General features: G+C 68.8%; 2 protein-coding genes across 3 annotated transcripts; one reads left to right on the top strand and one right to left on the bottom strand.

The window, feature by feature from the left end:
* The first annotated feature begins 469 nt into the window (after positions 1-469).
* On the top strand, positions 470-15,734 carry THRA (thyroid hormone receptor alpha). 2 transcript variants are annotated; one of them, XM_082297450.1, is made up of 10 exons: positions 470-602; positions 5,950-5,995; positions 6,991-7,210; positions 8,467-8,528; positions 10,264-10,364; positions 10,443-10,590; positions 10,923-11,128; positions 11,778-11,924; positions 12,022-12,280; positions 13,209-15,734. In XM_082297450.1, the coding sequence occupies exons 3-10, from the start codon at positions 7,158-7,160 to the stop codon at positions 13,457-13,459; spliced, it is 1,227 nt and encodes a 408-aa protein (XP_082153576.1). In that variant the 5' UTR covers positions 470-602; positions 5,950-5,995; positions 6,991-7,157; the 3' UTR covers positions 13,460-15,734. The 2 variants fall into 2 exon arrangements, with proteins under 2 accessions (XP_082153576.1, XP_082153577.1); XM_082297451.1 differs by having other exon boundaries at positions 476-602; positions 5,947-5,995.
* Positions 15,735-16,289: 555 nt separating this feature from the next.
* On the bottom strand, positions 16,290-22,950 carry NR1D1 (nuclear receptor subfamily 1 group D member 1). The gene is made up of 8 exons (XM_082297448.1): positions 22,810-22,950; positions 19,928-20,269; positions 19,752-19,840; positions 19,522-19,666; positions 18,416-18,879; positions 18,072-18,257; positions 17,033-17,243; positions 16,290-16,777 (listed from the first exon to the last, which is right to left on the bottom strand). The coding sequence occupies exons 1-8, from the start codon at positions 22,835-22,837 to the stop codon at positions 16,578-16,580; spliced, it is 1,665 nt and encodes a 554-aa protein (XP_082153574.1). The 5' UTR covers positions 22,838-22,950; the 3' UTR covers positions 16,290-16,577.
* Between the last annotated feature and the right edge of the window lie 3,115 nt (positions 22,951-26,065).

Genomic DNA, 26,065 nt, shown 5'->3' with positions numbered 1-26,065 from the left:
TGTCACTACCTCCCCGTGGGCACCGTCCCAAACTCCTGTGGGCACCAGCTTCACCCCACCACGGGCACCATCTCGGGGACGCTGTGGGCACCGTCCCCAGCTCCCTGTGGGTGCAGTCCCTAACCCCCGTGGGCACCTCCCTTAGCCCTCCCCCCCCCCTGCATACAGCCCCCCACCCTGTGCTCACCACCCCCCGTCCTCGTTGTCGCTGTCACCACATCCCCGTGGGCACCGTCAGGGCTCCCATCACGCACCCGGCCACGGACACCGTCCCCACCCCGTGATCCCCGTGTCCTGCACTCCCCATCCCGGGGTCACCCTCCCACGGTACGCCCCGACCCCGCCGCTCCCCCGTGGGTCCCCACGCGGGGCCGGGCGCGGCGGGTGCAGGGAGCGGCTGCGGCCGGCGGAGGGGGCTGCGGCCGCGGCGGAGCGGAGCGGGCGGGCGGCGGGGCCGGGGGAGGGAGGAGCCAGCGCCGTTCGTCCGCCGCCGCCGCCGCCGCCGCCGCTGCGCCCCGCTCCGCTCCGCGCCCCGCACCGCCGCTCCGAGCCCCGCTCCGCGCCCCGCACCTTCGCTCCGCGCCCACCGCCGTCTCCCCCAGGTACGGCCCGAGCGGCCCCGCCGGCCCCCCCGGCCCCGCCGCCCCCCGGTTGTTTACCGCCGCCCCCCCGGGCCCCCCCGGCTGAGCACGGGCGCAGTTCGGTGGGTGTAATGGGGGGGGGGGTGGAGGGTGATCGGAGCGGGAGGCTCGGGACCCGCGGAGGGCTCGGGGGCCGCGAACCGCGAGGAAAAAACACGGGGAAAGATTTTTTTCTTGGAAAATCCGGGCGTTTGGCGTGGGGCGGGGGGGCCGCGTTCCCCCGTGGGGGCGGGGGGGGGCACCGCGCCCCCCACCCCCGCCGCTGCTGCATGCGGGGCACGGCGCTGCCCCCCGCCCGCCACGCCACGCCACGGGGGCAGCCCCCCCCCAGCCGTGGCCCCCCGGCCCCGCGGCCCCCCCGTGGCCGTGGCGTGGCGGCGTGGCGGGGTCCGGGCCGCGGCGTGGCTTTGCGGTGATGGGCGCGGGGCCGCGCCGTGGGCAGGTCGCGGGGCCGGGCCGTGGGCAGGCCGTGGCCCTGTCGCGGCGGGGGGGGGAGAACCGTGGACGGCCGGGCCGTGACGGCGCCGTGGGGTGTCCGTGGGGGCTTTAGGGGCCCCTGTGGCCGCTCCCCCGCACCCACCCCGCAGGACGGCAGGAATGCTGCGATTTTTTTATTTTTAAAATTTTAAAATATTTTTTTCATTTTTTTTTTTGCGCCGAGAGGAGAGCGCGGGGGGGGCGGGGGGGGGCGGTTCGGCCGCTCCCGGTTAGGGCGGGGGCAGCGGGGGGGCGTCCCCGGTGCGGCGGGGTGGGGGGGGGGCCTCGAGCCCCGCACCACGGGCTTCGCCCTGAGCGGGGCGCGGGGCGTGGCGGGGGCTCCCCTCTCCACGGCGCCCCGCGGTCCCGCGGGATGTACCCCACCCCAACCCCGGGGGGGGGGGCGGATCCTGCCCCCGGTCCGGTGTTGCCGCCGGGGCTAGGGATGCGGTCCCAGCCGGACTCCGGCGCGTCCCCACTGTGCCATGCGGGGAAACTGAGGCAGGGGCGGGCGGGCGCCACGGCCAAGGTCACCCCGGGACCGCGACCTTCAGCCGTGACCCCCCCGCCGGGGGCTGCCACCGGCACCGACACCGGGAGCAGCACCGGGAGGCCGGGCTGCGCCTCACCCCGCCTGACCTCCGATGGCACCGGGGACCCCCGCGGCTCCGCTGGAGCGCGAGGGGGGCTGGGGCCGCCGTGGGGCGCGGGCAAACCCCGGTGGAACCGGTTTGGGGGGGCTCCCCTGCCCGGGGGTCTTGGTGCAGGGTGGGGGCGCGGCGCGTTCCCCCCTTCCCAGGGCAGTGCCGTGCGGCTGCGTGTGCCCCCCGCAATGGTGCGGGCCCCGCGCCCCGCGGGCCGGCGGAGCGGGATCCTCGCGTTGGGGTTCCCCGCGGCACCCCTCATCCTCCCGCAGCCGTGACCTTCGCAGGGCCGCGGCGTGGTCGCCCCGCGGGCGGGTTCCCCGAGCAGGGAGCGCGGGCCGTCCACGCCCGGTGTCCCGCACCCTGCGGAGCAGGGACGGGGGGGCTGCGGGCGCACCCCCGACCCCTCCTAGCGGGCGGCGGCTGCAGGAAGCGGGACCCTCCGGCTCCGTTCCTCGCCCCGCGAGCGCATTCTCGGAGCAGCGGAGACTGAAGCAGCGGCGGGGCCGCCCTTGGGGTCCCGTCCCGCGGACCCCCGGCCCCGCCGGACCCCGCGCAGCCGCCGGTGCGTGGGGGCGGGGCCGGACGCCTGGGTCCCCCTCCGGACTGGGGGGAGAGAGGAGGAGGAGGAGAAGGGGGGATGCGGTGTAGGCGAAGGCGGGCGCGGGCTGCGCTCCCAGAGCCCCGCTCAGGCTGGATGCGGGTGGGGGGTGCAGCGGGGTCGGCCCCCCCGGGGCGGTGCCGTTCGGGATGTCCCCCGCGCTGCAGACCCTCGGACAGGGTCGGGTGACTGCAGGAACGCTGCGAGGACCTGTCCCTCGCGTCCCCTTCTCAGGGGGGACGGGCTCCCCCGGACGATCTCGGTGCTTTGTCCCGGTGTCCCTTCCTGTGTGCCGGTGCCCGTTCCCGTGTCCCGGTGCCCGTTCCCGTGTCCCGGTGGCTGTCCCTATGTCCCCTCGTCGGTGCCCAGGCTGGGCACCTCGTGGCGGCCGCCTCCCCCCTTCAAGCAGGGCCCCCGGGGGAGGGGACCCAGGAGCCCCCCCTCGTTCCCGTGCACGTGAACCGGAGCCCCCGATTTAGAAACGTCCCATGCCGTGCCAAGGGCTGAGAATAGCTCCCGGCGTCCCGGCACACCTCCTGGGGCCAGGGGCACCCCGCGGGGCTTGGGGCCCGCAGCCACCCCAAAGAGCTGAGACTGGGCGCAGTCAGCGCACACCAGGTGCTCGGGGGTCCCTGTTGGGTGACCTTTGCGGCCTGGGGAAGCAGTGACATGGGGATGAGCCACATCCTGTGCACTGGCACAGGGGCACGGTGCTGGGGATATGGGAGTGTGGCTCTTTCTCTGCTGGGCAGCTCCGGTGGGATGGGAAATTGAGGTGGGGTTGGGAAACGGAGGCGCAGCTGAGTGCTCAGACACTGCAGGAAGGAGCGGCCGGTGTGGCCTTGGTTGGAGGTAATGTTATTGGGAGTCCTGTGGGGTTCGTGGGGGCTGCAAGGCTGGGGTCGAGTCATGGTGCAGGTCCCCAGTGTGGTGATGCAGGACCCATCGGAGGCTCGAGGACACCACATGGGTGCCCAGTCAGTGTCGGGGCAGGTCACCAGCCCTGCAGCCGCCAGCTGTCATACAAGTGGTGGCTTCTCTGAGCCACAAGCCACAGGGAGGACACAAACCTGGGCTTAGCCATCCTGTGCCACAGCACAGCCCAGACCCCACATGTGTGGGGAGGGGGCACCATGCAGGGCTCCCATGGCACTGGGTGGGCTGCCCTGATGTCAGGCCCGTGGCATCCCCCTTGCTCGGGCTGCCCAGCTGCTGCGCATGCCTGGGATTCCTGCAGCCTCCCGGCACAGCACAGCACAGCACAGCATGGCACAGCACGCTGTCCCCACTGCCACATGTGCCCACGGTAGTGGGCACCGCGTGGCGCTGGGCATGGTGTGCTGGGTGTGTGATGGGCGCACAGCACCAGACGCAGACACGCGTGTGGCACTTGGCACAGCCTCACACACGGGCATCGGCGCGTGCCGGGTGCTGCCAGCCGTGGTACGGCAGGTGCCCTGTGCCTGGCCACACTCCCACAGCACGGTCCTGCCAGCTGGTACAGCCAGGGTTCTTCAGGCAGGGGCAGATCTCTACCACCCTGGTGCCCATCACGATGCTGCCCCAGTGCCCACTGTGACACTGCCCCAGTGCCCACCGTGATGCTGCAGTGCCCATGATGACACTACCCCGGTGCCCGCATGGCCAGGCATCGCTGGCCAGTGGCCGCGGGTCTGCCCTGCCCCCAGCCCGCAACTAATCACACTAATTGGCACCGTGGCTAAAGCGCTTAGGCCCTCACCTCCCTGACCCGGCTGGCAGCTGGGCTGGGGGGGGATGCTGGGACCCCCGGAGCCCATCTGTGCTGGGGGGCAGGGACACGGCAGTGGCCCCGTGGGGCGGCCCCGGTATCCAGCACCCACGTCCGGCTGCACGGAGGCGGTCAGTGCCTGTGTGGAGGGGCGTCCCATTGTCTGGGTTCCCCGTTCCGGGGGTCCCCGGGGGTGGCGTCTGTGGGGAGCGGGGTGCTGGGTGCCCCCGCTGGGGCGAGGTGGCTCCCGCCGCCGGCCCAGCCCCGGACTTTGCCCCCGGGTTGTTTTCAGCCGCCTGCAACCACCCGACTCAGCAGAAACGCTCCCCTGGGCGTGGGGCTGGGCTGGGGGGGCGCCGGGAGGGCTCCCGCCGGCTGCCACCCCGTTCCCACCCAGCACCCACCCAGCACCTGGTGCTGCAGGTGGGACGCGCAGGTTTGGGTGCCGGCGGCGCAGGGTGGGCTGAGACCTGACTGCGCTCATCACACGTGTCCCGCTGGAGGAGGAGGAGGAAGAGGAGGAGGAGGAGGAGAAGAGCCGCCTCCCGTGTCTGTCTGTCTGGGCCGCCCTAGCGCGCCCGGGATTCCTCGAGTGACGGTTCCTGGAACGGCACCGCAGGCTCCGCCGGGTGATCCCAGGGGTGCTGGTGATACTGGGGGTGTCAGGGGGTTGCTGGGGTCTCGCTGGGGTGGCGAACCCCGACCTAACGCCGCTGCCCCCCGGCTTTAGCCCTGAGCCTCTCGTTTGGGGCTGCACCCACCAGGCCACCTCAGTGGCGAAACTGAGGCGGGGTGGCCGAGCCCACCCACCGCACACCGGCTTTGGGGACACCCCATATCCCACCCCACAGTGGTTTCACCGCGACGTCGATGCACCCCGAGCCCCACACATGCACCGAGCGTGTCGGGGCTCTGCCGGCGCGCGGGGTCCCGGGGGAGGGGGGCGGGGGGCGGCGGGGGGGCCGGTGCCCGGCGGGGGCCGCGCAGCTCTGGATCCCTGCCAGTGCCTATACTTGGAAGTTCTCCGCGCGCCGTTCCCATATGGAACAAACATTTGCTGCAGCCCCCGGCTCTATAGGTACCGCCGGCCCCAAACCCGGCCTGAGGCTGCGGCAGGGGTGCCCAGCCCCCCCATGAGCCCCCCGAGGCGGGGAGTGCACTCCCGGCTAGTGGGATGCGCTGCGGTGCCTCAGTTTCCCTCAAGACGCTGGTGCAGGCGACGCCCCCTCCTCAGGGGGTCTGTGGGACCCGTCGTGCGAGCCCCCCCCGTGCGGCTCTGTGCACCCAGGGGTGCAGCATCCCTCGCCCCCCATCCCCTCGCTGGTCGGGGTGTACTCGGCTTGGGGGGGGGGGGGGCAGCAAGGGGGGAGCCGGCCGGGGCGCCCCGTAGCGTGGGGGTGTCGGGAGGGCCCCCAGCCCCGTCCGCCGCGTTTTAAATCCGCCGGAGGAATTTCTGTGGCGGCCAAGACAAACGTGACCTACTTTCTGCTGTCCCCGCGCGGAGCGGAGGAGCCCGGGGCTGGGCACCGCGCCCGCCGCGGCCCCCCCGGCGCGGGCTGAGGGCCCCCCGCGCCCCTCACACCCCTCCGCGCCGGGAGGGTCACCGGAGGGTCACGGGGGGACTCGTGAGCAGGGCCCCCCCATCCCACCGGGGTGCTGGATGGGTGCTGGGTATCCATGGGGATGTGGAACGGGGTGGGCACGAAGAGCCGGGGGGATGCTGCCGCCGTCGTGCTTCAGTGTCCCCGTCACGGGGGACACCCCCGTCGGGGGCTGCCCCCCGGTGCTGCCCGCGCCCTGACCCCCCCCCCCCACAACGTGTCTTTGCCACAGCAGAGCTCGCAGAGGAGGGATCGCCCGGACCCCCGGCGCCCCCCACCCCGTAAGTCGCCACCTACCCATAAGTCACCCCTCACGCCGTAATTCGCCCCCCTCCCCGTAAGTCACACCCACCCCCAGATTTGGGGGTGTCCAAATGTGCCATGACCGCGTCAGGGCTCAACCTGGCCCCCCAGCCGCAGCATCTGAGGGGCTTCCCTGGGTGCTGAGGGGCTGCCCTCTGCACCCCCTCCCCAACGAGCTCCCCCTACCCCTTGGGGGGGCCCCCAGCCCTGCCCCAAAGCGGGGGGGGCAACTCCCTGTGTGTGCTTGTGCTTTGCTGCACACTCACAGCCCTGAGCACGTTCTCACACAGCCTTGCACCCCGGGTGTGCTTTTGCACACCCACCCACACCTGTGCACACTCACACAGCCCTGCACACCTGTGCACACACCTCTGCCTGCTCTTGCACAGCCCTGCACACTCTTAGACGCCTTCCATGCTGCCACAGCCTTGCACACCTGTGCACACTCTCACACACCTGGACGTGCTCTTGCACACCCGTGCACACACTCTCACGTGCTCTGTACACCTGTGCACCCTCTCCCCCAGCGTGGCACACCTGTACACACACTTGCACACCTGTGCACGTTCTTGTACACCTCTGCACGTTTTTCCACAACCCTGCACACTCTTTCACTCACTTAATGCTCTCACAGCCTTGCACACTTGTGCATTTCACCCCCTGTGCAAACTCTCACCCCCCTGTGCAAACTCTCACCCCCCTGTGCACACTCTCACACCCCTGTGCCCTCTGGCCCAGCCCCGGTGCTGTTGCACACACCCTGCACGTTGCTCCCTACTCGTCTTCTCCCATGTCCCTCGTGCCCTTGCCCAGCCCTGGGCGCCCTAGCACGCTCCACACGTTCTTGCATGCTCACACCCAGCCCTCCCCCGTGGCCACAGCTCCTGGGGGTCCCCTATGGCTTCACACCCCTCCCTGGGTGTCCCCTCTGTGTCCCCCACGGCTGGTCTGGGCTGACCCCCCTGTCCCGCAGGGTCCAGCCCGGGATGCTGCGTGGTGCTGAGCACTGAGGGGCACCATGGGGTGCGCGGCGTAGCCCCCCGCCGTGGCTCCCCAGCCGTGGCCCCCCCGCCGTGGCCCCCGCGTGGCGCCGGAGCCCCCTCGGTCGGTGCTGAGCGCTCCTTGATGGAATTGCGGTGAATGGAACAGAAGCCCAGCACCCTGGACCCGCTGTCGGAGCCAGAGGACACCCGGTGAGTCCCCACCCCAGCACGGGGACATGCGGGGGACACGTGTGGCACCACGCCTGGCGTGTCCCAGCACATCCCTGTGTGGCCCATACCTGGCTGTGCCCTCTGTGTCCGAATGCCGTGTGTGTCCCCGTGTCCCAGTGCCCACTGTGTCCTTTGTGTCCCTGTGCCTGCTGTGTCCCTGTGCCTGCTGTGTCCCTTGTGTCACTTGTGTCCTCGTGCCTTGTGTCCCATGTGTCCCTGTGTGGTTGTGTATGTGTCCCTGTGTCCTGGGTGTCCCTTTTGTCCCTGTGCCCATGTCCCCGACCACCCCGTGTGTCCCCACTCATGTTCCGAACCTGGGTGTCCCCATGTCCTGTACATCCCCGTACCCCAGGTGTCCCCCAGCCCCACTGTACCCCACATGTCCCCAAGTGTCCCTATGTCACGTTCTGGGTATCCCCACACGTGCCCATGTCCTGCGTGTCCCCCTGCCCCCCACATGTCACCGGCTAAGTCCATGCCCAGGTGTCCCTGTGTCCCCACGCCCACATGTCCCCACTCGTGCCCCGCCATGGTGTCCCCCCCACTCGTGCCTCTCCCAGCCGCCCCCTCCCCTCACCCCCCCACCCCTCCCACGGCTATTTCGGGCCCCCGGTGGGGGGTGGCGGCCCGGGGTCACCTTGGGCTGGAGTGGCCCTGGGGGTGGGGGGTCCCCGGGGCTCCCCCCCCCCGCAGGTGCCGATCCCCGCGGCCTCGGGCCCCCCCCCCGCGGGGACGGGCGCGCGCGGACCCCCGCCGCCCGCCATTGGCTGAGCCCCGATGACGTCACTTCCCCGCTCAGCCAAAAGGACATTTTGTCTTTGACTGTGAATGAGCCCCTCCCCCACCCGCCCCTCCCCCACCCTTCCCCCGCCCCTCCCCCACCCCCCACCCTTTTCCTTCCCCTCCCCCACCCGCCACCCTTTCCCTTCCCCTCCCTCCCCCCCCTCCGCCCGGTCCCAGCCCCCCCAGGGCGGTGCCGTGTCCCGGAGGGAGGGGGGTCCCGGCTGGGGTGTTCTGGGTGGGGGGGGTCCCCAGGGCCCTCTCCTACCCCCCCATTCCGCACCCCAGGGCTGGACCCCACCTGTGACATCGCCGCGCTGGGACCCCCGCGTGGGGGCTGCTCATTTCCCTGCAGAGAAGGGGGTTCGAGAGGGGTTTCGGGGGGCTGTTGGAAGTTTGGGGGGGCAGCGGGAATCCATGGGCACCGTCTCAGCCTGTCACCCCCCCTCCCGCAGGTGGCTGGATGGGAAGCGCAAAAGAAAGAGCAGCCAATGTTTGGTGAAGAGCAGCATGTCAGGTACGGGGACCCGCGGCACCCCCCGAACCCCCCCGGGCACCCCATGGCCCTGCTGGGCACCCCCGGGTCCCCCGAGTATCTCACGTGCTCGCCGGGTTCTGCAGGCACCCCGTGTCCCTGGTGAGCACTGCAGGGGCCCCAAGTCCTTACCACGGACCCCTGGATACCCCCCATGTTCTTTGTGGACATCTTGGGGTCCCCAAGTCTCTTCAGACAAGCCAGGGTGCCACAGACACCCCATGTCCCTGGCAGGCACCCTGGGGGCCCCAAGTCCTTGCCAGGGTCCCCTGGCCACCCCATGTGTCACGTGGGTCCCCCAAAGTCAATGGACATCCTTTGTCCCCCATGGTCACCCCAGGATTCCTGTGTCCGTGCAGGTACCCCAGGGTCCCACGGACACCCCATGTCTCGACCGGGTCCCCTGGAGTTCCCACGGACACCCCTTATCCCCTGTGAGCACCCCAGGAACTCCAGGGTCATTGCCAGGGTCCCACGGACTCCCTATGTCCCTGGCGGACACCCCGAGGTCCCCATGTCCCCCAGGCACCCCAGAGTCCCGTGGATACCCCACTCCCATGCCCCCCCTGTACCCCACATCCCTGCAGGGTCTGCGGGGGTCCCAGTCCCCCACGTCCCCCTCGGCGCCCCGTGGGTCGGGGCGGTGCCATCGGGGCGGCAGCGCCCTGGGGTGGACGATAAGGGGGGCCCACGGGCGCTGCCCCCCGCCCTGCCCCATTCCCCGGCGGGGAGCGGCCGGCGCCGGCGGGACCCGACGGGGGGGCCAGGGGGGAACCCGAGCGTCCGGCTCCCGCCCATCCCCTGCACCCGCCCCGCTCCCGGAGGGAGGGAGCACCCGGGGACCCCCGCACCCAGCACCTGCGGAGCGCCAGAGTGGGCTCGAGGGGTGCCCACGCCTGGGTTTGTGGGATCCCGGGTGGGTGTGGCGGTCCTGGGGTGCTGGGGACACTCCCCTGAAGTACGGGTGCTCCGTGCAGGGGGGACCCAGGCATCCAGTCCCTTTCCCATCCCTCCCACCCTTCGGGGATCCCCACTTCCAGCCCCCCCAAAACACGAGGGTGGGCTCCTGGGAGGAGCATGAGGGGCCCGGGGTGCTGGGGACCACCCAATGCATCACGGATGATCTGTGCCTCAGTTTCCCTGAGCAGTCGGTGGTGGGGAGGCTGGGGAGACTGGCGGGGGGCTGGTCCCCGGCCTGCCAGGCAGGGGGACCCCGGACAATGACAGGGACAGTGGGTCTTTGTGTGCCAGGGGGACAGGGACCCCCCCGCTGCCGGTCCCCGGCCAGATAATGGGATAATGGGGGCTTTATTGGTGCAGGGGGCTCAGGCACCCCCCACACACCCCCAGCGTTAACCCTTCCCGTGCCGGGGCAGGGGTAGTGGTGGGGCAGACAGTGGGTGCAGACAGAGGGGAAACTGAGGCACAGGGAGGGGAGGGCTTACTGGGGGTCCCTGGCATGGGGTGTGTGGGGCGTCCCTGATGCTGCATGTGCCAAGGGTCCCTGATGTGAGGCATGCAAGGTGGTCCCTGACTCAGGGTTCCTGGGGGATCCCTGATGTGGGGTGTGTGGGAGGGTCCCTGCTACAGGGTGCTCCAGGAGTCCCTGACTTGGGGTGCCCTGAGGGTCCCTGTCATGGAGCACCCCATGAGTCCCCACTGGTGGGGTCCCTGCTCCGGGGTGCCCTGGGGGTCCCTGACCTGGGGGTCCCCACAGGGTACATCCCTAGTTACCTGGACAAAGATGAACAGTGCGTGGTGTGCGGGGACAAGGCCACCGGCTACCACTACCGCTGCATCACCTGCGAGGGCTGCAAGGTGAGTTGGGGCCGGGGGCTTGGGGAGCTCAGGGGGGCTCAGCAGCGCTCACTGGTCACCCCCCCACGCCCTCCCCAGGGATTTTTCCGTCGGACCATCCAGAAGAACCTGCACCCCACCTACTCCTGCAAGTACGATGGGTGCTGTGTCATCGACAAGATCACCCGCAACCAGTGCCAGCTCTGCCGCTTCAAGAAGTGCATCTCCGTGGGCATGGCCATGGACCGTGAGTTGGGGGTGTGGGGGGTCCCGACACCCTGGGGCACACTGGGGTACCCGGAGCAGCTGCAGGGCCGGGCTGGTATGTGATGCAGCAGTGGGGTGGAATGCATGAATGGGGGGTCCTAGCTGACTGGGGGCATCCCAGATGATAGTGGGGGGCTTTTGAGAGGTGGGTTGGGGTCCTGGTGCTATGGGGCAATTTGGGGTGCCCAGAGCAGCCACAGGAGGAGGCTGGGGGGGGTCACCATGGGGTGCTATGCTGCAGCTGTGGGATGCAGGGATAGGGGGGTCCTGGCTGATGTGGGGGGATCCTGGCTGATGCTGGGGGTCCGGCAGTGGTGCTGGATGACTCGAAGCGGGTAGCCAAGCGGAAGCTGATCGAGGAGAACCGGGAGCGGCGGCGGAAGGAGGAGATGATCAAGTCCCTGCAGCATCGCCCCAACCCCAGCGCCGAGGAGTGGGAGCTGATCCACGTTGTGACAGAAGCCCACCGCAGCACCAATGCCCAGGGCAGCCACTGGAAGCAGAAACGGAAATTCCTGGTGAGTGGATGCAGTGGAGGGACTCTGTCACCATCTCGGTCCCCCACCCTGGCCTCCAGCCCCAGCCGGGATCTGCTGAGCACTCGCACACTCAGCACACACATGGTGGCAGTGCCAGGGTTTGGGATGTCACTGGTGTCCTTGGGCAGTCGAGGGGGGCTGGGACATTGCCCAGTGTCCTTGAGCTGGTCACCCCTAAAGGGTTCAGGGGTGAGCAGTGACCGAAGGGGACAGCTGTGCCCGCGGGTGGCCCCAGCCCTGCCATTGGCCCTGTCACTGTCCCTGTCACGCAGCTCCCTCTCCTGGCTGCTGCACCGGCCCTGCCACAAGTGTTCCCCGGTGACATGGAAGCCCCAGAGGGGGGGCAGGGTCACATCACGCCCCCCGGGGTGTCTCAGGGAGGGGGGACAGGGTCACACTGCACCCCCTGCCACTGCCCACCGTGGGGGTCCCAGAGTGGGACACGGTCACACTGCACCCCCAAACCCCACTGTCCACTATGGGGGACACAGTCACACCACACCCCCCCAATGACCCATCTGCTGTGGGGGTCCCAGGGGTGACACGGCCACACCACACTCCCCAATGCCACCATGGGGGTGGCACATGGTGACATCACACCCCCCCAACACCACCATGTCCCCCGCAGCCTGAGGACATCGGCCAGTCCCCCATGGCCTCCATGCCCGACGGGGACAAAGTCGACCTGGAGGCGTTCAGCGAGTTTACAAAAATCATCACCCCGGCCATCACCCGCGTGGTCGACTTTGCCAAAAAACTGCCCATGTTTTCAGAGGTAACAGCGGGCCAGGGAGTTTGGGGGGCTCTGGGATGGTCTGCCCAGGACCTGAGTCACACCAACCCCCCCCAAAACTGCCCCCGTGCCCCCCCAGCTGCCTTGCGAGGACCAGATCATCCTGCTGAAGGGGTGCTGCATGGAGATCATGTCGCTGCGGGCGGCCGTGCGCTACGACCCCGAGAGCGAGACGCTGACGCTGAGCGGGGAGATGGCAGTGAAGCGCGAGCAGCTCAAGAACGGCGGCCTCGGCGTCGTCTCCGATGCCATCTTCGACCTGGGCAAGTCCCTCTCTGCCTTCAATCTGGATGACACCGAGGTGGCCCTGCTCCAGGCCGTGCTGCTCATGTCCTCAGGTGTGTGTGCACACCAGTAGTGGGGGAATGGGGTGGGTACCCCATGCCAGAGGAATCAGGGTTGGATGTTGGGTGGGCACCCCAATGCCCAGAGTTCTCACTGTCCTGGGGAGGTGTTGGGTGGGCACCCTGATGCCAGAGATCCCCAGCAGCTTCAGAGGAAATTGGGAGGGCACCCCATGCCCAGAGGCTGTGCACGGGGATTGTTGTGTTGGCACCCCCTTGCCCACAACCCCCAGCATGTGGAGGTGCATTGGGTGGGCACCCCAGTGCCCAGAGTCCTGACTGTCTTGGGGGTGTGTTGGGTGGGCACCCTGATGCCAGAGCCCTGCAACATCTGCAGGGTGTGTTGGGTGGGAAACCATGCCCCCCCTGGATTTTGGGGGGGTTTGGAGTGGGCACCCCGATTCCCAGAGCTTCAGGCAGCTGTGCCAGGCTGGGAGGGGTCCCAGGAGCATGAGGTGGGCACCCCAATCCCTGGTACCCAGGAGCACAGGTCCCCTTGGTGCCCTGGGGCCCCCTGCCAGGCTGACGTGGGTCTGTGGGGTGTGTGGGACACTCAGCCCTGGGGGAGGGAGAATCCCTGCAGGTGTCGTATTGGGAGAGGGACTCTTCCATGGGCAGAGAGTGCCAGGACAACAAAGAGAGGTTTAAACTGAAAAGGGGAGATTGTGATGGGGTATTGGGAAGAAATTCCTCCCTGTGAGGGTGCTTAGGCCCTGGCACAGGCTGCCCAGAGAAGCTGTGGCTGCCCCTGGATCCCTGGAAGTGTCCAAGGCCAGGTTGGACAGGGCTTGGAGCACCCTGGGATAGTGGAAGGTGTCCCTGCCCATGGCAGGGGGGTGGAACTGAGTGAGCTTTAAGGTCCCTTCCCACCCAAACCCTTCCATGATTCCACGATCGCCTGATGATTCCCTGATTCCCGCAGACCGGACGGGGCTGATCTGCGTGGAGAAGATCGAGAAGTGCCAGGAGACGTATCTGCTGGCCTTTGAGCACTACATCAACTACCGCAAACACAACATTCCCCACTTCTGGCCCAAGCTGCTGATGAAGGTGACGGATCTGCGGATGATCGGCGCCTGCCACGCCAGCCGCTTCCTGCACATGAAGGTGGAGTGTCCCACCGAGCTCTTCCCCCCCCTCTTCCTCGAGGTCTTCGAGGACCAGGAGGTGTAGGGCTGACACCCCCCACCCTGTGCCCCCCCAACCCCGCTCTGGCCCCCCCCAAATCTTTCTCATCCCCCTGTAAGGACAAGGGGATGCTGCGCCCAGGGTGGGGGTCCTGCTGTGCCCCCCAACAGCCACCCCCCCCCGCCCCAGGACTTGACGAATTTTGTTTGTTTGCACAGGGAAGGGCCCCGACGGTCGAGCGTTCCCTTTATTGTCCTTCTCTTCGTAGATTATTATTTTTTAAGCATTTATTTCCCTCCCTGAGAGGCTAAAATATTAAACTAACTGCACTTTGGAAGGAGGAGGAGGAGGAGGAAGAGGAGGAGGAGGAGGAGGAAGAGCAGGGAGGAGAGGAGGGGGCTCTGGGCTGCACAGGGAGAGGCTGCCCCGGCCGGGGGGGCTGTGGCCATATGCACTTTTGGCCGGGCAGCAATTTGGGGGGCTGGGGTGGGGGCCAGGACCCCCCCTCCATAGCAGAGCAGGGGCTGGGACCCCCATCCCCCATAGTGGGGTGAGGCCAGGACCCCCCCATAGCAAGGTGGGGGCCAGGACCCCCCCCCACAGCAGGGTGGGGGCACGGGAGGCACAGCGGTGGCGAGGGAGACCCCAGCCCATCGGGGTGCAGGGCTGGAGGACCCCCCCAGCCCGCTGGGTCTGCCCCGGCTGGGGTGACCTCCCTGTGTTCCCCCCCTTATCCCCAAATTCGGGGCCAGATTTGGGGTTTTGGGGGTTCTCTTGTCTTTTTTTGAGCTGAGAGGAGACGATTTTGTGCCAAGCGCCGCGGATGGTGGGCGCTGCAGGACGCTGGGGGGGCCACTCCCCCCCCCAAACCCCCCCCCAATTTTTCCGTTGTCCTTTTTTTTTTTTGCTGTTTTTCCCCTCATCCTCGTGGGTTTTGTCGTGTCCGTCAGGAGTTGCAAAGGCCCCGGAGGCGCTGGCGGGGTGGCAGCGGGTGCCCCCCCAGGACCCCCCACTGCACTACTGCCCCGGCCCCCCGGCAGCAGCACTTCGGGGGGCTGCACCCCCCAACCGCCCCCCAATGCTCCCGGGGGGGCCGGGCTGAGGCGGGAGCCGGCAGGGGGGTCCCACAGGGGGCTTGGGGGGAGGGGGTACAGCTGTGAGGGGGCACCCGGGAATGGTTTTATCACCTTTTTAACCCCCCCCCCCCCCAAATTTAGGTTTGTGAATTTTTTCTTACCTCAGGCGGAGGCCGAGGGGGGGTGCGGGCCGGGGGGGGGCCGGCAAGGCAGGCCGGGCCCACCTAAGCTAATATATATATATATATATATATATATAAATATATATAAAATATATAATTTTTGTAATTAAAAAAAAAATCTTTTTACGGGTCGTTTAAAAGCAGAAAATCCCAACACCAGACACGTCCCCCCACAGGCACAGGGGGCCGGGCTGGGCTCCCCCCACACCCCAGACCCCCCCAAACATGGGGGTCGTGTCGGGGGGCCCCGCCAGACCCCCTGCAGCTGGGTTGGGGGGCACAGCGGGGCCGTGGCACCCTGGGGTGCCCTGGGTGGGGGTGCCTGCCCCCAGCCCCAAATACCAGCGCCGGATTTGACCTTGGTGCAAAATGTCTTAAACCCCCACCCGTGTGCCCGGCTCGGGGGCTCCCGGCAGCACCGGCTGCGGGCGCTGCGGTAGGAGCCCAACACTAACGCCCGCACTGGGGGGGCGCAGGGCTCGGGGGTTCGCCCCCCACCCCTGGCAGCACCGGCCCCAACACGTGCCTTCGGGCCACGGGCGGGGCTGCGGCACCCGGGTGATGCCCCCCAAGCCCAGTGGTGCCGTGGCCGTGCCGGTGCCGTGGCCGTGCCATGTTGGTGCCCATGGCCGTGCCGGTGCTGTGGCCACGCGTGCTGCTCTCGTGCCAGCGCCGTGGCTGTGCCATGCCGTGCCAGTGCAAGGCACGTCGGTGCAATGCCGGTGCCGTGGCCGTGCCATGGCAACTCCTGTTGGTGCAATGCCGGCGCGGTGCCGTGCCCCGTGCCGGTGCCGGTGCCGTGCCGGTGCCGTGGCCGTGCCATGTCGTTGCGGTGCCGGTGATGCCACGGCCCCGCGCTGCCCGCGTGTCCCCGCGCACACGCCGTGTGTCGCCGCGCGCTCCCGTCGCGACACGGCAGCGCCGTCGCGGGACGTGTCTTAATCAGCCCCCGTGACCCCCCCCCACGAGCGGCCACACGGGGCCCTGGGGCAGCTTGTCCCGGGGTGGGGGGCTCAGCCCGGCCCCCCCCACCCGCTGCCCCCCGCACGCCCCCCACCCTGCACTCCCCCAGCGCCCCCCCCCCCCCCCCCCCCGGGCCGTCCCCGCGTCTCCGTCTCGCGTCGCCATCGCACGTCCAGCATCCAGCGTCGGTCCCGGGGGGCCACACCGGTGCCCCCCACCCCTGCGCCACCTCCCCCGGGCCACCCCCGCCCCGCGTCCCCCCGTCCCCGCGCCCCCCGTCCCCCCCCCAAGCACATACCTCATGGCTCCCGGAGCTGCCCCTGCCCGCGGGCGTCGAGCCCGGCCGGCACCTGGCCCAGCACAGCCCCGGCACGGCCCGGCTCGGCTCGGCGCGCCCCACGCGGGGTCCCCCACTATGCAGGGTGCCGGGGGGGCCGCGGCCGGCGTCGCTGAATGTAGGGGCGCGGGCCGGGGGGGCCGCGGAGCCCCCGTGACAATCACAGTCTGTGACGTGCGATTTTAAACCCTTTTGTGTTTTGGTCAGGATTTTAAAGAAAGATATTTTTATGGTAATTGTTGCTGGTCTATTTTACTATATATTTATGTAATAAATATATGATGAAAAAAAAAAAACAACCAACCAAACCACCCCCCCCCCCCAGACCCACCCCCCAGCGCGGCTGGATCCGGCCTCTGCGTCCCACCCCCGGCCACCAGAACGGGGGGGTCAGGGCGAGGGGACCCCCCGGCGCTGCCAGCGGAGCCGTGGGGGCGGCGCCCAATTTGGGGTGGGGGGTCCCAGCATCCTGGCGCCCACCTTGGGGTGAATCCCTGCGAGTCCAGTGGGCGCCACGGGGTCAGTACTGCCCCGGGAGGGGGGAGTCTGTGTGTCTCCCCGCTGTGGTGTATGTACAGGGGTGCGCGGGGGGGGCCCGGGGGGCACTACTGGGCGTCGATGCGGAAGGAGAGCAGCTTCTCGGAGTGGAGGTTGTTGAGGGTGCGCAGGTCCGGCAGCTTCAGCAGCAGTTTGGTGAAGCGCGAGGTCTCAGCCGGGCGCGTCTTCAGCACAAGGGCGCGCAGGGCCCGCAGCAGCGTCTCCTGCAGCTGCTCCACTGATGCTGTGTCCTCCATGCCCGAGCGGTCTGTGGGGGACAGGGGGTCAGTAGCAGGGGAGGACACACCCTAGTTCTACCCCCAAAATCCCCTGATCCCACCTCAGCATCTGATCCCGCTCTAATCCCCTCACTGAACCTCCTGGAGTGCCCCGGTATCACCTCAATGCCACCCCAGAATCACCCCAGTCCCACCCCCGAATGCCCCAAACACCCCACGAACCCCCTGATCCCAGTCCCAAACCCCTCAATCTCCCACCAAAACCCCCCGAATCCCGTGCCCACCTGCCGAGACAAGGACGACAGCAGTGAAGAGCCCCAGCTCCTCGTCACTGAGCTCGAGGGCGCTGAGCTTCTCGCTGAAGTCGAACATGGCCCCAAGCAGGTCTCCCATGCCCATGGCCCACAGCTCCTCCAGTCCGTACCGTGTGCGGCTCATGAACGTCACCGTCTGCTCCTTCACGTCGAACAGCGACGCGAAACGAACCATCAGCACCTGTGGGTGGGGGGCAGGATATGGGACAGGGCACCAGGCTGCGCCACGGGCACTGCGCTTCGTGCCAGGCACGTCCATCTCCATGCCACGGCTCCCAAATGTGGGGCACTGCTGTGCCATGGGGCACCAGACAATGCCATGGGCTCCGTGATACATGCTGTGGCTACCAGATGTGGAGTACCATACCATGAGCACTGTGTGATGCCAGGGGCACTGTGTTTCATGCCACGGCTCCCAAATGTGGGGCATTACAATATCATGGGACACCAGGCAGTCCCGTGAGGCTTTGTGCCAGTCCGTGTTTCCCAAATGTGGGGTACCACGCCATGCTAGGGGCATCGTGCTCCATGCCACAGCTCCTAAAAGTGTGGCACTGCAGTGCCGTGGGGCGCTATATAATGCCAGGAGCACTGTGCTGCATCCACAACTCCTGTGTGTGGAGCACTGCAGTGCTGCAGGGCTCCATGCCAGTGCACAGGGCACCGTGCCATGACAGGGACACTGTGTTCTGTGCCACAGATCCCAAATATGGGGCATTGCAGTGATGTGAGGCACCAGGCAATGCCATGGGCACCGTGGAGCACCATGCAGTACCATGTTCCATGGTCCCTGGCTCCCAAACGTGGGGTACTACAATGCCATGGGACTCCTGCCACGTTCAGGGCCCTTGTTCCCATTCTTTGGGGCTCCATGCCAGTCCATGGAGTACCATGCAATGCCGTGGGGCACCAGGCAATGCCATTGGCGCATCCTGTCAGTCTATGGGGTACCATGCAATGCCATGGGGCACCATGCCCTCCATCGAGCCCTCGCCATTCCAGGACGTACCTCAAAGGTGCCAGCCTTGAGCAGGGTGACCTGGTCATGCTGTGAGAGTGCCTGGAAGCCGGGAATGTGCTTGGCGAACTCGACAACCTCGCGGACGGCGGGGGTGAAGCTGAGGGAGAAATCCTCCCAGATCTCCTGCACGGAGCGCCCGCTGCGGCCGGGCACGTGGCTGTTCATGGGGCACGCCTGCGGGTGACCAGGGGTCAGCGGGCACCGGGGGCTCCCCCGGGCTCTGCGGGGCTCCCCCGGCCCTGCCGCCACGGGAAGGGGGGGCACCCACGAGGGGATTAGTGCGATTAGCGGCTAAAAATACCCAGGGGGAGCGGGAGCCCCCGGGCGCTCACCGGCAGGACGTCCTTGGGGCCGCGGGGCCAGGGGCACCCCCGCGGGGCCGGGGGCTCGGGGTAGGCGGCAGGGCAGAGCCGGGGCTCGGGGGGGCCGGGGGCCCAGGCGGGGGGCGCGTCCCAGCGCAGGAGACCGCTGTCGCAGGCGGGGGGGGGTCCCAGCTTGTCGTGCGCGTAGATGAAGATCTCCTTATGGGCCTTGGCCACCTGCGCGATGACGTCCTCGGTGGCCCCCCCGGGGCTGGGCGAGCGCGGGGGCGTCAGCTGCTGGGGGAACTGGGAGAAGCAGGCCGGGGGGGCGAGCGGCGGGGGGCCGGGGGGCGGCGCGCGGCCCCCGCCCGCGGCGGGACCCTCGCCGGGCCCCGGCATCGGCGGTGGGGCGTTGGCCATGCCGCCCATGGCGCTCTGCATCTCCGCCAGCATCCGCTGCTTCTCCCGCTTGGGGATGCGCCCGAAGCGCACGGCTGAGGGGGGACACCAGCGTTAGGGCGGACATCGGTGGCAGCAGGCACGGTGATCCCCCCCCCCAGACCTGCACCATGAGGGGCCAGGGGCTGACGGGAGCACGGCTGTGTCCCTCCCCCTGGCTTGGAGGGGATGCACAGCCCTGAGCACGGGAGGAACCCATCCCGGGAGGGGACATGCAGCCTTAAAAATGGGGAGATCAAGTCCTGGAGGGGACATAGAGCCCTGAATATGGGAGGACAGATTCTGGGAGGGGATGTAGAGACCTGAGCATGGGGGGGGGGGACACATCCAAGGAAGGGACATATAGCCTCGATGTTGGGGGGACCCTGCGTGGGTGGGGATGCACAGCCCTGGCCATGGGGGACCCATCCCGGGAGGGGACATGCAGCTCTGGGCACGGGGGGACCTAGTCCTGGGACTAGGGACACACAGCCCCACAGATGGGGGGGGATCCCAGGAAGTGGGGACACATCCATGGGACAGGCACAGCAGCCAGCACAGGCAGGGGTACCCAGCTCCCGACGGGACGTACAGCCCTGGATGCATCTCGGGAAGGGACGAGCAGCCAGGGCATGGGGAATCCCACCCCCAGAGGGAATCCCCAGCTCGGGATGTCATGAGGGTCCCTCCGAGCTCACCGTCACGGGACATGCCGACCAGCAGGCACTTCTTGAAGCGGCACTGCTGGCAGCGGTTGCGGTTGATGCGGACGATAGAGCAGTTCTCATTCTTGAGGCACTTCTTGTACTGGATGTTCTGCTGGATGCTGCGGCGGAAGAAGCCCTGCGGGGCAAGGCGGGGGGAATCACTTGGGGTCCCCACAGTGTGACAGGAGCTCCGTCCGCCATCCCCGGCCCCATCCCGATACCTTGCAGCCCTCGCAGGCGTGGACGCCGTAGTGGAAGCCGGAGGCGACATCCCCGCAGACCTTGCAGAGCAGCACCATCCCGTTGAGCTCTGCGGGGGGACAGGGTCAGCGGGGTCCAGGGGTGTGTGCCGCGGGGTGGGGGGACCACCCGCCACCTCCCCACGAGCCCCACTCACTCGTGACAGTGCTGCCGGTTTTGCTTGGTGAGCTGCGGCGCCGCTCGTCTGCGGGGACCGGCTGCACCCCGGGGAAATTCACCGAGGAGCCGTACGAGGAAGAGGAGGTGGAGGAGGAGGATGAGGAGGAGGAGGAAGGGGAGCCGTCCTCATGGGGGGCCAGCGTGGCTCCGCCATAGGCGCGGGAATCCTGGAGGGATCCGGTGGGCGACGGTGGGAAGTACGTGGGGAAGGGCTGCGAGCCCGACTGGGAGCTGCCGTTGGAGCTGTCGCTGCACAGGGACACGGGGCTGGTGCGAGTGGGAGAGGCGCCGCTGGAGCCCACGTAGCTGATCACCCCACCTGCAGAGAGAACGGACCACTCATGCACCGAGCTGTGCCGGGCTCAGCCTCCCCTGACTCACGGAGGTGGGAGGGATCCCCCGGGAAGCACCCCAAATCCATTGGCAATCTGGATCCACGGACATCCCGCGGAGCCACACATGCACTGAGCTGTGCCAGGCTCAGCCTCTCCCAGCTGAGGAGGGGGAAACCCCTCGGTGGAAGACTGCAGCCCCGGGTGGGGTGGGATCCACAGGGAAGCATCCCGGATTCATCCCGGATCCATGGGCCACTCATGTACTGAGCTACACCAGGCTCAGCCTCTCCCAGCGTGGGGGGGTGGGGAAGCCCCCCAGAAGGGAATCGCATCCCCACGCGGGGTGGGGTCTCCAGGGAAGCACCCCGGATGCATCCCGGATCCATGGATATCCCGCTGCGCCGCACGTGTGCCGCCCACCCTGAGTCAGGCACCGCACCCACCGGCCGCCACGGGCGACGGCCCCACGTGGGACGGGGACAGCCGGGTTTATCCGGGTGCGTGCCGGCTGGGGACACGGGCAGGGCACCCCGGAATTGCCTGCAGGAGGAATGTAGGCTGGGAACTCTCCGGAGAGGTGAAATCAGGAGGTCACAGGAGTTACTCCTGCCGTTCCTGGCTCCGTGCCTGCAGCACAGGCGGGCTCCCGCCCCACAGCTCCCGGGGCAGCCCCACGGCGCAGCCCCCGATGGCGCAGCTCCCCACAGCACTGGGGTGCTCCCAGTGCAGCCCCCCATGGCACCGGGATGCTCCCAGCGCAGCACCCCCAACTGGGGGGATACATCCCCACTGCAGGACTGAGGAGCTGCGTGAGGACCCCCGAGAGTGGGGAGCAGCGTGGGGGGGGGGACACACGCGTGGCCTCTGGCCGAAGTCGCAGTCGTTGTCACCCCACTCACGGGGCAGGGACAGCAGCACCGGGACACGGCTTCGGGCTGGGACACGTGGATGGTGATGTCGGGGACACACGGGATCACCAGGGCCATGTGTCTCCCGCCTCACACGGTGCCGCTGGCACAGATGCCACGCGCCAGAGCCAGCTTGTCACCATCCCCCCTCACTAAACCACCTCCAAAGGGGGTCACTGAATTGGGGACAGTGGGTCCCATCTCCAGGGCAGCTGATCCTGGGGACCCTCGCTGTTGAGAAACCAAAATAATGGGGGGGGATCTCCACACCCCAAAGCCTCGGGACAACCATTCTGGGGTTTGGGGTGCGGGGATGCCCCCAAGGGCTTGCCCAAGAGCGAGGGAACCTTTCTTGACCCCAAAACAGAGGGAACCCCCCCAAACAGTCTCCCAGCAGCCCCCCCCAAGCTCAGGCGGCCTCACGCCGCCGCCCCACGTGCTCCAGCCGCACGTGGCCCCCCTCGACCCCGCCCCTTCACGCGTTACCACGCCCCCTTCCTGCTGATTGGTCAGAGGCTCCGCCCCGCCCCTTCTCGTTGCCCCGGAGACAGGGCCCCCCCCAATGAACGGCGGCGTCCCCAGTTCCGTGCGTGACGTCATCGCTGATGTCATGTGCCGACCAATGGGAGGGGGCGGGGCGGGGCTGCGGGGAAAACAAACTCCGCACGTGGCAGCGGTGGGGAGGGGGACACGTGCGGGGGGGGGTCACGGGGGAGGGGGGGGGCACCGCCTCCGGTCCCCCCCCGGTCCCTCCCGGTGCGCGGGGAGCCCCGACACGCGCGGCACCGCCTCGGCCGTCCACGGGTTGCCCGGTCCCCGTGGCCCCGGTGCCGCTCATAGGACACCCTGGACCCGCCGCGTTCTCCTCCGGTCACCCTGACCGGTCCCGCCGACAGGGACACACCAATCCCTGTGCGCTGCCCTGCGGTGCCGGTTCTTGGGACACCCCGGTACCCGCTGCGCCGGACCCACTTCACTTCCCTCCGGTGCCCCTGCCCATCAGACAATAATCCCGGTTCTCACTCTTCCTACCCCTGCGTCCAGCACTCTCCAGCGTTCGGGAATCCTCGGTCCCGGTCTCCGGGACACCCGGGTCCCGCCGCTCTCCCCGTCGGTCCCGCTGCCCGGGACACCCCGGAACACCGATCCCTGTTCTCAACCTTCCTACCCCCGCGTCCAGCACACCCCGGCGTTCGGGACACCCCGGTCCCGGTCTCCATCCCTTCTGTCCCGACCACCGGAGCACCCCGGTGCTGGTGTTCACGTCGCCCCGGTGTGCAAGACACCCGGTACCGGCGCGCAGCCCTCCCTACCCTCCTCCCGGGGACACCCCGGCCCCGCTGTCCGAGCCTTACCCCGCTCTGCAGGACCCCCCGGTCCCGGTGGGACGGAGCCCCGTTCCGGGACGCGGTCCCGGTGTGCATCCTGCCCGGTCGGGCGTGCGGGACCCCTCGGTCCCAGTGTCCGGACCCCTCCAACTCGCGGTCTCAGCGCACAGCCCCTCGCCGCGGTCCCGGGGCGCTGCCCCCCGATCCGCTCCGGTGCTGGGGACCGCTGCCGGTGCCGGTGCCCTCACGGTGGTCCCGGGAGTGGGGGGGCTCCGGCGGGGCACTGACCTGTGCTGCCGGCCTCGGGGGCCGCCATCCTGTCCCGGCCCCGTGAGCCTCCCGGAGCAGAGCCGCGCCGAGCCGTGCCGCGCCGCCGCCCGGTGCGGGCTGTTGTGCGCCCGCCGCCCGCCCCGCCGCCCCCCGCACCGGCCGCGGCTGCGCACTGGGCCGCACGCGGCGCCGCCGCCTCCCCCATGTGATTCCCGGGGACAGCCTCGTGCCCCAGTGACACACTTTCCGCCGGCGGCCCCGGCCCCGCGCCGCCGCCGGGGAGCCCGAGTTCGGCGGGGACCCCCGCACCGGGGCTGCCTGACGGACCGCGGGGACCGGTACCCGCACCGGTCCCTGCACCGGGAACACGGGGTACCCCGTCACCCAGCACAGCATCGCCCCTGCACTGGGAACCCCCGGGCGCAGCACTGTCCCCTGCACTGCGGACACTTGGGTGCAGCACTTGACACATCTGTCACCTGGCACGACACTATCCCCCGCCCTGGGGACCCCCGGTCACGGCACTGGCAGCCCTGTCACCTTGCACAGCGCTGTCACCTGCACTGGGAACACCTGACCGTGGCACTGGCTGTCCCCTGCAGCGGGGATATCCAGACACAGCACTCTCACTCTGCGTGGCACCTTCTCCTGGGGACACCTGGGCGCCGGTGTCACCCTGCACAACACTGGGAACACTCAGGTATCCCTGTCACCCCTCAAAGCACTGTCCATTGTCCTAGGGACACCCTGTAACCCCGCGTGGCACTGTCCCCTGCACTGGGGATACCCAGCTACCCCTGCCACCCCGCATGGCACTGTCTCCTGTGCCCACCCGTGCGGCTCCAGCACCGCAGCCCCTCCACACCAGGGACGCCTGGCACAGACCCCGGCGCAGCTGGGCCCCTGCCCGCTGCCCCCTCCCCATGTTCCCCGGCCCAGCCCCTGCTGTCCCCACGCTGCCCACGGCGGGTGCCCGCTGTGGCACGTGCCTGGCATCCACGTCCCAGCCTGGCCCCACTCCCGGCTGCCGCGGGGGCTGCGGCAACGCCGTGCCAGGGCAGTGTTGGTGGCAGATCTGGGTCGCGGCGCCGACAGAGGCCAGCCCAGCCCGGTGGCACCGGGGGCTCCGTGGGTGCTGATGCTCCCGCCGTGGGGAGGGTTTTGGGGGTGCCAGCACCCTCTCGAGTGCCACGTGTCGGGCGCTGCCCTGGCCCCCAGCCAGGAGGAGAAGGAGCAGAGCACGGATGTGCCAGCGCCGGGAAATCCTCGGACTTAATCCCATAGGAGGGGAGGCCTCCGGTGCCCCGGCTGTGCGGAGTGTCCGGGGAGGGACACCGGAGCTCTGCACCCCAAAGGCCCCCCGGCACCCCGTGGGTGACGAGGTCACCCCTCAGTTGGGGGTGTCCAGGGGCTCCTGGGGGTGGTCCCGGATTTTGGGGCTCCCCAAGGCACTGGGGCCGTGGGAACACCCCGACACCCCACAGGACGTTCCCTTGCCCTGAGTCACGGGGCGGTTGCGCCGTGCCGTGGCACCTCCGGCCGGGAGAACCGCGGCAGCTCCCGGAAGGATGTGTGGGGCCAGGCTGGCACGGGACCGGGGGGACCCGGGAGGGACGCCGGTCCTGCCCCACGCCCGCTCCCAGCAGGGCCGTGCCCGGACCGTGCAAGTGCCCCCGGCCCCACGCAGCTCCTCGTTCCCCTCCTGGCACGTTCCCGGTGATTATCCGTGACTCAGCCGCACGTCTGGATTAGGAAAACATCTCCGCGCACGGCGCTGCGGCACACAGCGCCCGTGATGCTCGCCTGGAACCCTAATCCCCCAGGAATCCCCGGGATGGGAGTGGGGCTGGGAGGACCGGGACAAACCTCATGGGGTCTCTCTGTGGGGTCCCGCCGTGAGGCTGGGACCCCGGCAGGGGAGTCCTGGTGGAGGTGCTGTGAGCAGGGACCCCAGGCTGGGCACAGCTGGGATATTTCTGGGATATCCCGACTCTGGGACCACCCATGGGGAGCAGGGTGGGGGAGAGGGGCCACCAAAGCCACCGGGACAGGGGGGTACTGCTGCTGACGTGTGCCGGGAACGCCCCCAGAGGCCGGGTCTATGGCTCGGGGGGCTTCCCGCGGTTCCCTGTGCACCCCATCATGGCAGTGCCCGCGTGAACCGGTCCATGGCACGGAGGAGGCACCTGAACTGCCCTCAAGGTCGTCACATGCCACCAGATTCGCCCCTAAATCCTGCACCTCCACGGACCTGTGCAGTCCTGCACCCACAAACCCTGCACCCTCGCATTCTTCACCCCCAAACTCTGCATCCCTGCACCTTTCTGGGGTCCCTGCAAGCCCAGATCCTGTCCTGCAAGTTCAGATCCTGTCCCCCTGTATCCTGCACCCCCAGATCCTACACCTCCGCATCCTACACTCCCAGACCCTGCACCCCCTGGGATCTCTACCCCTCAATCCAGGTCTGCCCCATCCCGTCGCGCCAGGACCCCATGGCGTGCCCGGAGTATCAGGGGGACACACAGATGTCACCCTGTCCATGCTATCGGCTGTGCCCCTGCCCTTCCCATGCCGTGTCCCCCCAACTGCACCCCCTGCACCCCCCGGCCCCCCCACTTCAAACGCCTCCCGGGGGATGCAATCCGCATTTCCCTCCCCTGCCACTGCTCCCGGGGGCAGGAGGCAGCGGAGGGGCGGTGGGGCCGGTGTTGGAACTCGGGGTGAGGCCGGTGCCCGGTGCCCAGTGTGGGGTGCCCGGTGCCCGGTGCCCAGTGTGGGGTGCCCGGTGCCCGGTGCCCGGTGCCGGTGCCGTGGCCGTGCCGCGTGACGCTCGCCCCGCTTCCCGCCCGGCGCCTGCGTGCCGAGAGTTTATTTTTACTCGGAGCTGGAGCCTTGTTTACCTTGTTGAACCTCTTCCAGGAAAAGGGGGGGAGTCTCCGCCAGGAACGGGGGTTCGTTCCTATCACCCCCTCGGTCCCCAGGCTGGACACCGGAGGCTAACAGGGGACAGGACCCCCAGCCCTGCACCCCCAGACCCACTCGGACACCCCCAGACCCACCGTGGGGCTGCAGCTGCCCTGTGGGGTTGGGGACACCGGGTCCAGCTGTGTCCCCGTGTCACCCTACACACATCGAACCTCGGTTTCTCCACCCGTAACTGTACGTTGGGGGACAACCAGAGGTGCTGGGTCCCACCCAAGTTGGGGGGTCCTGCACCCCTGACCCGCCTTTCATCCGTCCCCACTGACGGCACTGAGGGGGAAGGGTGGGGCAG

This window comes from Coloeus monedula (assembly GCF_965178545.1).
Source record: "Coloeus monedula genome assembly, chromosome: 26".
Lineage (NCBI taxonomy): Eukaryota > Metazoa > Chordata > Aves > Passeriformes > Corvidae > Coloeus > Coloeus monedula.
Note: the sequence above shows the minus strand (reverse complement) of the source record. Positions and strands in the feature narration are given on the sequence as shown.

Excerpts from the sequence above, each read along its gene's own strand:
- NR1D1 (XM_082297448.1), bottom strand. The coding sequence starts at position 22,837 with ATGGCGGCCCCCGAGGCCGGCAGCACAG. Across the intron at positions 19,841-19,927 it reads AACCGGCAGCACTGTCACGA|AGCTCAACGGGATGGTGCTG; the intron begins GTGAGTGGGGCT and ends GTCCCCCCGCAG. Across the intron at positions 18,880-19,521 it reads GGTCGGCATGTCCCGTGACG|CCGTGCGCTTCGGGCGCATC; the intron begins GTGAGCTCGGAG and ends GTCCCCCCTCAG.
- THRA (XM_082297450.1), top strand. The coding sequence starts at position 7,158 with ATGGAACAGAAGCCCAGCACCCTGGACCCGCTGTCGGAGCCAGAGGAC. Across the intron at positions 7,211-8,466 it reads TCGGAGCCAGAGGACACCCG|GTGGCTGGATGGGAAGCGCA; the intron begins GTGAGTCCCCAC and ends CCCCTCCCGCAG. Across the intron at positions 10,591-10,922 it reads CGTGGGCATGGCCATGGACC|TGGTGCTGGATGACTCGAAG; the intron begins GTGAGTTGGGGG and ends GGGGTCCGGCAG.